Consider the following 12,463-nt stretch of genomic DNA (forward strand, 5'->3'; position numbering starts at 1 on the left):
TAAACTGTAGAGATAAATCCTTTATAAAAATGTATATGTCATTTAAGAATGGAACCACAAGGTGACATAACACAACATTGGCTACCCTAAGGGACTGAAATGCATATTATGTCATATGACATCTCAATAATTGGAAAGAAGTAGAACAAGTATTAAATCTTAGATTGACTGAGGTAATCCAGATGATCAGGAAAGCTAGCAGGACTCCTGGGTCTCTATATTAAGGCTAATCTTGAAAGTATATGGCTTCATACAGACATGAAGATCGATGCACACGTGTTCATGTGTATGCTATCTGCATGTTGCATGTCTTGTCCTAAGAAGGCACACCTCTCCCATACCCAAGATGAAGAATGAAGTGAAGATTCTAGTAAAGAAAAAGGCAAATGATATGAAGATGGGGGAGGACATTTCTACATCTCTCATTGAATTTCACTGTAGTATCACTAAACATTTTGAATTGCCAAACCATTACTTTTCCTGAGGTTTGGCCACTTGGTTGGTAAACAGGCACTGACTGCACATAATGAAACAATAAAAATGGGTGACGAAATTCTTAAAAACACTTGCACAAGTAACTGTAAAAAACCATGGGCATATCCAAGGTACTGTGTAACACAATGAAAAAAACTACAAAGACACAAGGTGAAGACCTGGCGAGACCTTTCAGACTAGAATAAGGCCTGCACAGAAAAATCAGGATGAATGCCCCTTTTCTATAATGTAGACGAGTGTAAGTACAACACAATGGGGGTAACTTCTTAAAAACAAAATATAAAATGAACGGTTGCTTTTTTTTGTTCTTTAAAAGAAAAACATTCAGTGGTCCATGCAGATGATCTGGTCCTATAGAGCTAAGGCACCAGGGGTCTAGGAAATGAAAACGACTCTACTCTTTCGTAGCAAAAAAACAACTCTTGTATTGAAGTGTTTCTTGTTGATTTAAACCGTGCATAAGAGAGATGTATTGGAGTCAGGGTGCATTGGATTGTTTTCATGCTTGAGGGTTGGTCATCTTCTGAAGAAAAGGGATCTGTGGGATGATAAGAGAGAGATTGGGTTAGCTGCAGCCTTCAGTGGAACAATGGAGGAGCGCCCTGTGACTTAGTGAGAATCAATAAGTTGGCCCATTGCCATCGACTGGCTATTTGCACATTACTCAGGCTTTGTCCCAAATATTTACATAGGGAACAGGATGCTATTTGGGACACACAGAGTGAGGAAACTGAGTGTAGTTAGGGATGAAACATGGTAGGATCTGTAGGGAGTATGCTCTGGAATGACTGCAATTCGACATGGACTTCACAGCAAAATTGTATTTCTATTGTGTACAAAAGTGCAAATGTTTATGTATAGGCCTACTGTAGATTCAGCCTTATAAACCTAGCTAGCTGAGGCTGGATAGATGGAATGTGTTTACACCCGCAGTGATTATGAGTGTGGGCGTGGTATCGCTCTCTACATTCTACTGACCCCCCTGGAATGTGAATGACCCCCTCCCTCCTCCCCTCCCCCTCACCTTCATCAGGTCCACCCCTGTGAGGGCGTTGACGGACACGGGGAGCTCAGCCAATAGGCGGTTAACCTCGCCGGTCACACGACTACCGTCCCCGCTCAGGATAACAATCTCATTGGTCTGGGCCAGGGGTGCCGCCACCTTGCCAGCGATCTGTACCAACACAATGGCACAAACCTTCACCTGGGTGTTCTTCTGAGAGAACTCACCTAACACAGCCTCTAGTTGTCAGATTTAAACCAAATCAAAATGGAAACCCTGAAAACATTAATATTTTTATAAAATCTTCAATTTTTTCATGTCTAATAGCTGACACACACATTATACCAAATGATTGTGTGCAGCTCTATGACAACTCCTCCTTACCACAACACTACGTATAAAGTGTTAAATACCCCTCAGTCCTGACACACTGACCTTAGGCAGGGCCTCTAAGACCAGAGCAGTCTTGGCAGCCTCTCCATAATGCTGGTAGGCCTCAGCCTTCAGCCTCATCTTTTCAGCCTCAGCCTTCCCTATAGCCTCTATGGAACCGGCCTCTGCCTCTCCGATACAACGGATCTTCTCTGCCTCCGCTTGGGCCGTCAGCACCTTCTTCATCCTGTTCAGGGGTTGGCAGGAGGGCATGTAAAAGGTTTAACTCGAACAACATCATTAGATTGCAGACTAGATTTCATTTAACTACAGTATGAACATCTGCTACACACCTAAATCATAGCTATAATTTGGTTTAAACCACATCATTAAGGATCGATCATGGTCCACACACACCAACACAGTCGTAAGGAGGGCACGACAACGTCTCGTCTCCCTCAGGAGGCTGAAAAGATTTGGCATGGGACCTCGGATCCTCAAAATGTTTTACAGCTGCACCATTGAGAGCATCTTGACTGGCTGCATCGCCGTATGGTATAGCAACCGCTTGGCATCCGACCACAAGGCGCTAAAGAGGGTAGTGCGTACCTTAGCTCCCTGCCATCCAGGACCTCTATACCAGGCGGTGTCAGAGGAAGGACCTAAAAATGGTCAGACTCCAGCCACACAAGTCATAGACTTTTTTTCCCCTGCTACCGCAAGGTAAGCGGTACCAATGCACCAAGTCTGGAACCAACAGGACCCTGAACAGCTTCTACCCCCAAGCCATAAGGGGGCGGCAGGTAGCCTAGTGGTTAGAGCATTGGGCCAGTAACTGAAAGGTTGCTAGATTGAATCCCCGAGCTAACAAGGTAAAAATCTGAGTTTGTTCTTAACTGACTTCCCTAGTTAATTTTTTATTTTTTAATATAAATATGACTGTTAACCACACTAGTGTACGCTAGTGTCCCACCTGGCCAACATCCAGTGAAATTGCAGAGCGCCAAATTCAAAAACAGAAATACTCATAAAAATTCATAAAACATACAAGTGCTATACATCGGTTTAAAGATGAACTTCTTGTTAATCCAACCACGGTGTCAGATTTCAAAAAGGCTTTACGGCAAAAGCATACCATGCGATTATCTGTGAACAGCGCCCAGCAGACAAATCATTACAAACAGTTACCTGCCAAGTAGAGGAGTTACACAAGTCTTCATATGGTTGCACTCACAAGAATCCCATTTACTCAATAAATGTTTGTTTTGTTCGATAAAGTCCCACTTTATATCCAAAAACCTCAGTTTTGTTTGGGCATTTTGTTCAGTAATCCACAGGCTCAATCGCAGTCACAACAGTTCGTAGAAACATGTCAATCGATGTTTATAATCAATCCTCAGGTTGTTTTTAGCCTAAATAATCGATAGTATTTCAACCGGACAATAATGTCGTCAATATAAAAGGTAAACAAGAAAGGCGCACTCTCAGTCGCGCGCATGAAAAACCTCTGGGACACTGTAGGGTCCACTCATTCAGAGTGGTCTTACTCTCTAATTTTTCAGAATATAAGCCTGAACCAATTTCTAAAGACTGTTGACATCTAGTGTAAGACATATGAAGTGCAATTTGAGTCCTAAGTCAATGGATACTGTAATGGAATTCAATAGAAAACTACAAACATAAAAAAATCCCACTTCCTGGATGGATTTTTCTCAGGTTTTCGCCTGCCAAATCAGCTCTGTTATACTCACATACATGATTTTAACGGTTTTGGAAACTTGAGTGTTTTCTATCCAAATCTACAAATTATATGCATATACTAGCTTCTGGGCCTGAGTAGCAGGCAGTTTACTTTGGGAACGCTTTTCATCCGGAGGTGAAAATAGTGCCCCCTACCCTAGTGAAGTTAAGTACTTAACCAAATAGCTACCTATCTGCGTTGACCCCTTTTCCACTAACTGTTTTGACTCATCACATACGCTGCTGCTACTGTTTATTATCTGTCACTTTATTCCTAGTTACAGATTTCCCCAGGAACTGTTCACAAGCATAGTCCAGCAGCTCATTGTCTACCATCACCATCACCTGGAGCCAGGGTAATGGACATATTGTCAGCTGTTAACTAGATTCTTAATACACTAAAACATAGTCTGAGCAACATCATCATCTAGTTAGCACTTCAGACAGTGATTATAGGTTATTTCTTAAAATGCCATGTATGCAAATCATACTTAGTTATTTTATTCCCAAAAATGTGGACAAATCTACCTCAATTACCTCGTACCCCTGCACATTGACTCAGTACCTATTGTTTACGAAGCATGTGACAATTCGATTTGATTAGCTACTACTGCAAGTGTGAGATGAAGTTGCCCCTACACACTGATCAGTTTTGTATTTTGGTTAGGATTTTGAAAAGGCTAAGCTTATCCTAGACCTATGTCTGAGTGTAACTTACTTGCTGCATAGACGCTTGAAAGGCAGACACTGTAGGCTCCCGTGGTGGCTTACTCACTTCCTATTTGTATGACACCCTGCGTTGCATCCAGAATTTGAACGAGCATACACACTGTCCTTATTTTCCATGCATTCTGGGAGCGGCTCAGTGATTGGTCACTCACTTCTGTCCCTCGGCCAGCTGTTGCATCTTGTAGGCCTCAGACTCGGCCGGCCTCTTGACCGTGGCGATCAGCTCCTTCTCAGTGCGGTCAATCTCCTTCTCCTCAATGGTGATCTGCTTCTTCCTCTGAACCACCTCGATCTCTATCTCCTCCAGACGGATCTTCTGCTGCTCCTTGGCAGCCTGTAGCTCGTAGGCCAGCTGGGCCTCTGCTTTCTGGGGGGGGGGGGGGGAGAGAAAAGGCAGCGGTGATATTCACCAGGAATGAAATGGAATCCCACGTGCTGAAATGAAAAGGGACTACCTGAACTTGTCCAGGTAGTTCCTTTCCTTTAAAAAATGTTTAGCTTTGGTGTGCACTAATGAATATGACCAGGGTGAATCTCTTATAAAGGATTACCATTTTTTCACATTAGGCGTAGATTTGATGTCATCGATTGACTACTAGGTGAATCTAATCTAGAGCAATGATGCCCATGTCTGATACCTTCGTGTTGACTTCTTGATTGAAAGCAGCCTTCTGCATCTCCAACCCTCTCTTAGAGTCGGCCATCTTGGTATCTGCTTGGAACTTGATGTCCATCATCTCTTTCTTACATTCTGCTTCCTATTGGGGGCACAGACCAGAAGATGAGAAGAGAAGATTCAGTGTAGCAAAGACTAACATGAATACTGAGTGCGATGTACTGCGACGCATTCAGGGAATCTACTTGTTTGCAGTATATTTCTTACCCTGATTCCGGCGTCTCTCTCTGCCTCGGCCACTCCGATGTCTGCGTCTCGCTGTACTGCAGCTGTCTGACTCTTCCCCAAGGAACTCAGGTACTCCACTTTATCATAAACATCCTGACAAGGACAGGGACAAAACACAGAGGCCCTCAGTCATTGTGTGGCAAGTGGTGTCACTTTAAGTGCATAAAGCTATAATAGGATGACTGTGCCCGTCTCTTACCTTGATGGTGAAGCTGAGGATCTCGATGCCCATGCGGCCCACGTCGGGCGCTGCCACCTCCCTCACCAGAGCAGCAAATCTGTCTCTGTCCTGGTAGATCTGCTCCACCGTCAGAGTACCTGGAACACAGAACTGGGGTCAGTGTCTGGCTGGGTCACTAACCATAGACTGATATGTATTCCTCTATCTGAAGTGGTGATTTATTTAAATGAGTTGTACATTGTAAAATTGTTAGTATCCTATATCAGAGTTAAACCAGAGCCTAAGGGTCCGAGTAGTACATGCATACATTATATGGCATATAGAATTTGATTTCCTGAGAACATGTAAAATGGTTTAAAGTTCTATAGCGTGACCTAATAGTAATACTCCTCTGAGACCCAATAGTACTGAGCAGCAGCCCGTGTCTGTCGGAAGGTCCCTACCGAGAATAGAGCGTAAATGACCCTCCAGGGTCTGCAGAATGACACTCTTTATCTCCATCACAGATTTCCCCAGGAACTGTTCACAGGCATAGCCCAGCAGCTCATTGTCTACCATCACCTTCACCTGGAGCCAGGGTAATAGACACATTGTCAGCTGTTAGCCAACTAATTAATACACTGACATCATCTGAGCAACATCAACATAATCTGATTATCACTTCAGACACATAAATACACTGGCTAATCTAGGTGATTATAGGTTATTTCTTAAAATGCCATGTATGCACATTATACTTAGTTATTTTATTCCCTAAAATGTGAACATACTCTGTCTGTAGTTATAAACTCTGCAAAAAAAGAAACGTCCTCTCACTGTCAACTGCGTTTACTTTCAGCAAACTTAACATGTGTAAATATTTGTAGGAACGTAACAAGATTCAACAACTGAGACAAACTGAACAAGTTCCACTGACATGTGACTAACAGAAATTGAAAAATGTGTCCCTGAACAAAGGGGGGGGGGGGTCCAATCGTCCTCGCAGTGGCAGACCACGTGTAACAAGACCTGCACAGGATCGGTACATCCGAACATCACACCTGCGGGACAGGTACAGGATGGCAACAACAACTGCCCGAGTTACACCAGGAACGCACAATCCCTCCATCAGTGCTCAGACTGTCTGCAATAGGCTGAGAGAGGCTGGACTGAGGGCTTGTAGGCCTGTTGTAAGGCAGGTCCTCACCAGACATCACCGGCAACAACGTCGCCTATGGGCACAAACCCACCGTCGCTGGACCAGACAGGACTGGCAAAAAATGCTCTTCTCTGACCAGTTGCGGTTTTGTCTCACCAGGGGTGATGGTCAGATTTGCGTTCATCGTCGAAGGAATGAGCGTTACACCGAGGCCTGTACTCTGGAGCGGGATCGATTTGGAGGTGGAGGGTCCGTCATGGTCTGGGGCAGTGTGTCACAGCATCATTGGACTGAGCTTGTTGGCATTGTAGGCAATCTCAACGCTGTGCGTTACAGGGAAGACATCCTCCTCCCTCATGTGGTACCCTTCCTGCAGGCTCATCCTGACATGACCCTACAGCATGACAATGCCACCAGCCATACTGCTTGTTCTGTGCGTGATTTCCTGCAAGACAGGAATGTCAGTGTTCTGCCATGGCCAGCGAAGAGCCCGGATCTCAATCCCATTGAGCACGTCTGGGACCTGTTGGATCGGAGGGTGAGGGCTAGAGCCATTCCCCACAGAAATGTCCGGGAACTTGCAGGTGCCTTGGTGGAAGAGCGGGGTAACATCTTACAGCAAGAACTGGCAAATCTGGTGCATTCCATGAGGAGGAGATGCACTGCAATACTTAATGCAGCTGGTGGCCACACCAGATACTGACTGTTACTTTTGATTTTGACACCCCCTTTGTTCAGGGACACATTATTCCATTTCTGTTAGTCACGTCTGTGGAACTTGTTCTGTTTATGTTTCAGTTGTTGAATCTTATGTTCATACAAATATTTACACATGTTAAGTTAACTGAAAATAAACAATTGACAGTGAGAGGACGTTTCTTTTTTTGACGAGTTTATAACTACAGACAGAGTACTGTCCTCAAGGCCAAACTCCACTCAGAAAGATATCTTCATACTGAGAACTGCAGTCATTGCTCATGTTGTGGGAATGTTGTGCAAAACAAAACACTGATCTAGGGTGAATCTTAAAATAATTTTCCTTGATTCCTCTCTGCTTGCCTCCTCAAAACATCAGAGGACACGAGAACATTGGAAGAGAAGATCAGAGGAGAAGATGTCCTCCAATACTCTTTGTTTCCATCTGATGTTTTGAAAAGGAGGCAAGGAGACAGGAATCAAAGGAATGTTTTTGAGATTCCACCCTGTTCTTAGTAAGGACTGAGTGAGACAGTTCTGTAATGAACAAGCAGTAGAAATCCTGAATATAACTGAGCCATAAGAAAATGTGTAAACTCTGGCCTGGTGCATATCATCCATGTGAGATATAGTCAAGAGTCTTTTCAGGTTACTAATAAAACAACAGAAGTACTAAAGGTGAGGATAAACCGAGTCAGAGATAAGATATCTTCAGATTGGCCCTATTCAATCAATCATTGAATCAATACTTTTACAGGTAAACAAGTCAATGGCGGTTGTGTTGTCTGCTGCAACTGAAAGGAAAGAGAGTGAGCTGGTCCTGAGGTGAGAAATGTGACTGGACATTGACTCCAATGAGGAATGCATTCAGAAATGGGCTGAGAAGAATCACAGTGTAATAGGAGGGGAGATGGCAATCATTCCTTGAAAACACTGATTACATGACCACAAACAGACAAACAGACAGGCCACCTGACATAGACAGCAGGGGGAGCTATGCCAAGAGAAGGCCAGAACTGAGATGAGGACCCATGCAAATGTGCCCTGGCTCCACCCCCCCTTCAAACACCAAGGTTCCTCCAGCATGCTCTGAAAGGGTGTGCAGCAGTGGAGGCTGCTGAGGGAAGGACAGCTCATAATAATGTCTGGAACGGAGCAAATGGAATGGCATCAAACATATGTGGTCCCGTGTGGCTCAGTTGGTAGAGCATGGTGTTTGCAACGCCAGGGTTGTGGGTTCGATTCCCACGGGGGACCAGTACGGGGAAAACATTTTTTTTTTTTTTTATGTATGAAATGTATGTGTTCACTACTGTAAGTCGCTCTGGATAAGAGCGTCTGCTAAAATGTAAATGTAAAAAAATATGGAAACCATGTTTGATGTATTTGATACCATTCCACCGATTCCACTCCAGCCATTACCACGAGCCTGTCCTCAATTAAGGTGCCACCAACCTCCTGTGGTGGGCAGGGTACATTACAAAATAAAAACCATGAAACTGGAAATATGAGACCAATGATCGGAAATAATACAAATCTATTTCCTGCTTATTTAAACAGCCATTTCCTACTTTTTCACACTCTAAGGCGATAATGACTTTTGTGAGGAACTGCTTTCATTTTTTTTTTAAATAGATGTTTTATTTCTCTCCCTGACATCTGGTTGAAATGGAAGCATGGTTTACTTTACGGCCGCCCACTTAGGAGTTTGCCAAGAGAAACTGACTCTTCCAGTTTCACAAACATGTGGAAACTCATTTAGATCTCTTAATATTGTAGTAAAAGGTCATATAATATGAGAAATATGAGTGTGTTTAAGGTCAAAGGAAGGTGGGTATATCCACTTTCCATTATCCAAATCTGCACTGTCCCAACTCAAACCATTACTTTGAGCTGGGACAGTCTCATTCAAATACAATGTCAAAGACTGCAAAACTTCAGTCGCCACATAACTCCCGTTACCATAGAAACCAGGACAGGAGGCTTGTATAGGCTCGTCCAATCAGATAGAGACCTGATGATGGACCTTGTTAGAGAAGTTCATCGTTAAAGCTCCCTCTGCATCAGTGACAGTGGGCTCATTGTAGTCAAGCCCACTGGATAGACTAGGAAACTAAGAAAAGGGAACATCACACAACTTGCACTGGGTTAGAAGTAATGGAATTGGTTGTAATGAATTACAAATTACAGACCAGATTAGTCGTAAATAAGACTGAAATGTCCAGTGAGAACGAATAAATAAAATCTAAAGTAATAAAGTAAATTGCAGGAACACTTGAACTTGTATACTCACATTGAATTAACAGTAGCTAGTTACATACATAACTAAATTTGATTAGCTCACATTTTCAATTAAACCAATTGTCACATCTGCTCCCGCTCTTCCCTCCCCTGGCGCTTGATGCATCATGCACTTCTGCCATCAATTATGCACACCTGCCTTCCCTCGTCACGCGCTTCAGCGATATTGTACTCACCTATCATCTGTTTATTACCTCCCATATATTTGTCAGTTTCCCTGCTCTGTTCCCTGCTGATGCATTGATTGTTTTTTGTCTTTGTTTTCTTGTATGCTGACGCTGTTTCTGTCTCGTTCCTTATTAAATGTTTGACTCCCCATGTGACAGAATGCATCAGCCATCACACAAAGCATCGGGGAGTATTGGCGTTCCGGTTGGTATGGTGACATCGGCTCTGGGTCGCCACCAATGGAACCGGGGGTGCCTAGCCAGCTCGTTGAGCTTCCACGCTCTAGCTGGCTCGAGAGCTTTCCTTGCCCCGGTTGGCTCGCATGGCGCCCATCCCACGTCAGGCCTCAGCCGGATCGTCAGTTCTTGTTCGCCCAGCCGGTCCAGGAGTTTTTTTTGTTTTGTTGGTGACGTTGGGGAGGATTCTGCCGCCGATGGAACTGGGGGTGCCTAAGCCAGCCTGTCAGGCTTCCACGCCCTGGCTGGCTCGAGAGGTTTCCTTGCCTCGGTTGGCTCGGCGGCTTCCCATCCCACATCACTCTCCACCGGATCATCGGGCTCCCTCTCTGCAGCGAGATCGACAGGCGTCTTGCCTCAGTCGGATTGTCTGGCTTCCATGCCTCAGCCGGCTCGCACGCTTCTGCCGGTTCGTTGGGCTCCCACGCCCCAACCGGCTTGCCCAGAGCCCATGTCTCGGCCGGTTCGCCCAGGTGGGACGCCGGGTGGCGCCCCTAGAGGGGGGGGGGGGGGGGGTACTGTCATGCCTGCTCCCGCTCTTACCTCCGCTGGCGCTTGAGGGCACCAGGCTGCCCTGCATCACGCACTCCTGCCATCAATTACGCACACCTGCCTTCCCTCGTCACACGCTTCAGCAATATTGGACTCACCTGGACTCACTTATCTGTTTATTACCTCCCCTATATTTGCCAGGTTCCCTGCTGATGCATTGATTGTTCCTTGTATGTTGACGCTGTTCCTGTCTCGTTCCATGTCCGTTATTTATTAAATGTTTGACTCCCCGTACCTGCTTCGTCTCTCCAGCGTCAATCCATGTGACAGGAATTTTAATAAAACTTTCACTGCAGATTGACACTAGGGGGGTTAACACAATTAAATCAGGATTTTAACACATAAAAGGTTACAAAAAGTTAATGACTGTAAAAATAAGGAATGTAAATGTTTGGATGCAAAAGAAACATGTCAGGCTTTATTCTTCTTCCCTGTACCCCTTTAAGGAAGACACCATTCAAGTCAGAAATGTCTGTCTGGACTGTTTCTGCCTTGATAGGAGGGTCAGTCATTCTCCACAAACAGCTAGCTCAACCTGATATTCATGGACATTAGATTGATCACTATAATTCCTGCTTGAGCAATATAGGGTGTATTTAGTAATAGACATGGACATTACATTTTAGCAAGGAGAAGAAAAAAAAAGTTGAATCTGTAACAAACCCTGTTTGTAAAGTACTGTATCCAACCAGGGATGTGAGACTACACACTATGGTGTTTACTCCATATTTACACTTTACCACAGACAAACATTTCACCATTTCACTTTACACAGGCCTTCTTGTTTAGTGTAAAGCAAACAGGGTCTGAAATAACTAAACCCTTGCAACAGATTCTGACTAAAGAGAGTACAGCTACGACCAGAAGTTACTTTTTTGTAGCAGGCTAGGAGAATTTACACAGCAGGTTGGGATAATTAACGTGTCAGGTTAGGAGACTTAGGATAAGGTTAGTAAAAGGGTTAAGGTTAGCTGAAATGCTCTCCTAACCTGCTACGAAAAGTCACTTCCGGTCATAGTTGTACTCGCTCTAGTCACAACCTTTGCAATGAAGAAACATATATCTCCATTTTGGGAAATTGTGGTGACTTGGCATATTTGTAGTTGTATACATAAGATTGCAACTCTGGATTATAGTTAATAATATTAGAATATTAAAAATAATGAAATGTAATAATTGATGGAGGCAATTCTTCTGGTGTGACTTCTATCAGGAGAATGATTGACCCTCAGTCATGGCTATGGCACCAGTCCCCCTTGGGGGTGCTGGGGGGTAGGGGAGAAGGGAGGCATAGGAGGGGAGGGAGGGGATGGGGTTAACTTGAGCTGAGAGGCATTCCAGTCCATTCCCAGAAGGTAGACGTGGTACAGTAGGTAGGTGTTTTACCTGTGCCACCCCAGTGACAGTAATAGCTACACCCTCCGCTGTTTCTACATCCTCACACTTGGGCTGCAGGGTCATAATCTCAAGGGTTATCCTGTGGAGAACGTGGAGAAAATAAAACATATATATTGGCATGTTCTGGAGGGAAGGGAGAGAAAATGAAGAGGGGGGTAAAATAAATAACATTCACCCAAGGCCTCCTCCAGGGCAGTGACAACAGGATGTAATTGAATTCTTTTTTTCTGGAGTGCAAAATATCATTAGGTTCCCAATGTAGATGTGATGTGCATCGAATCCCCACATTGAAATAAATATCAAGTCATGTAAACTTGTGTTTATCAACAGTGTAATAGCTAGCAACGGTGGGACACTTCTTTGCATCCCTTTCTCAGAGCATGCATTATGGGGACCCTGTTGCCAAAGCCCATAGGAGTGAGTTAACAAACAGACGTTAGCCGTGTAGCAAAGCCCATAGAACAGTTTAACAGACAGCTGACTCTCTCTCCCTTCCACTGCAGAGGGAGAGAACAACGTGACATGAAGATGGAAAAACAAAGACACACAG

General features: G+C 44.3%; 1 protein-coding gene and 1 non-coding gene across 5 annotated transcripts in view; one reads left to right on the forward strand and one right to left on the reverse strand.

The window, feature by feature from the left end:
• Positions 1–7: 7 nt before the first annotated feature.
• flt2 (Flotillin-2a) overlaps positions 8–12,463 on the reverse strand; it is a 40,937-nt gene continuing 28,481 nt past the window's right edge. For 2 of the 4 annotated variants that reach the window (XM_014197066.3, NM_001140036.1), the window contains exons 3-11: positions 11,902–11,992; positions 5,868–5,991; positions 5,443–5,561; positions 5,223–5,336; positions 4,978–5,097; positions 4,492–4,706; positions 1,934–2,117; positions 1,520–1,669; positions 8–1,033 (exon numbers count right to left, since the gene is read on the reverse strand). In XM_014197066.3, the coding sequence (XP_014052541.1) occupies positions 995–1,033; positions 1,520–1,669; positions 1,934–2,117; positions 4,492–4,706; positions 4,978–5,097; positions 5,223–5,336; positions 5,443–5,561; positions 5,868–5,991; positions 11,902–11,992 (1,156 nt within the window). In that variant the 3' untranslated portion in view covers positions 8–994. Of the gene's footprint in view, positions 1,034–1,519; positions 1,670–1,933; positions 2,118–4,491; positions 4,707–4,977; positions 5,098–5,222; positions 5,337–5,442; positions 5,562–5,867; positions 5,992–9,220; positions 11,671–11,901; positions 11,993–12,463 lie in introns of those variants that run through there. The other 2 variants (XM_014197068.3, XM_045716205.2) reach the window with 2 other exon arrangements.
• Positions 8,441–8,516, forward strand: trnaa-ugc (transfer RNA alanine (anticodon UGC)). Its single transcript has one exon. It is a non-coding gene; the product is annotated as a tRNA-Ala (tRNA).

The sequence above is a fragment of the Salmo salar genome, chromosome 04 (assembly GCF_965601325.2).
Source record: "Salmo salar chromosome 04, fSalSal1, whole genome shotgun sequence".
In the NCBI taxonomy this organism is placed as follows: domain Eukaryota; kingdom Metazoa; phylum Chordata; class Actinopteri; order Salmoniformes; family Salmonidae; genus Salmo; species Salmo salar.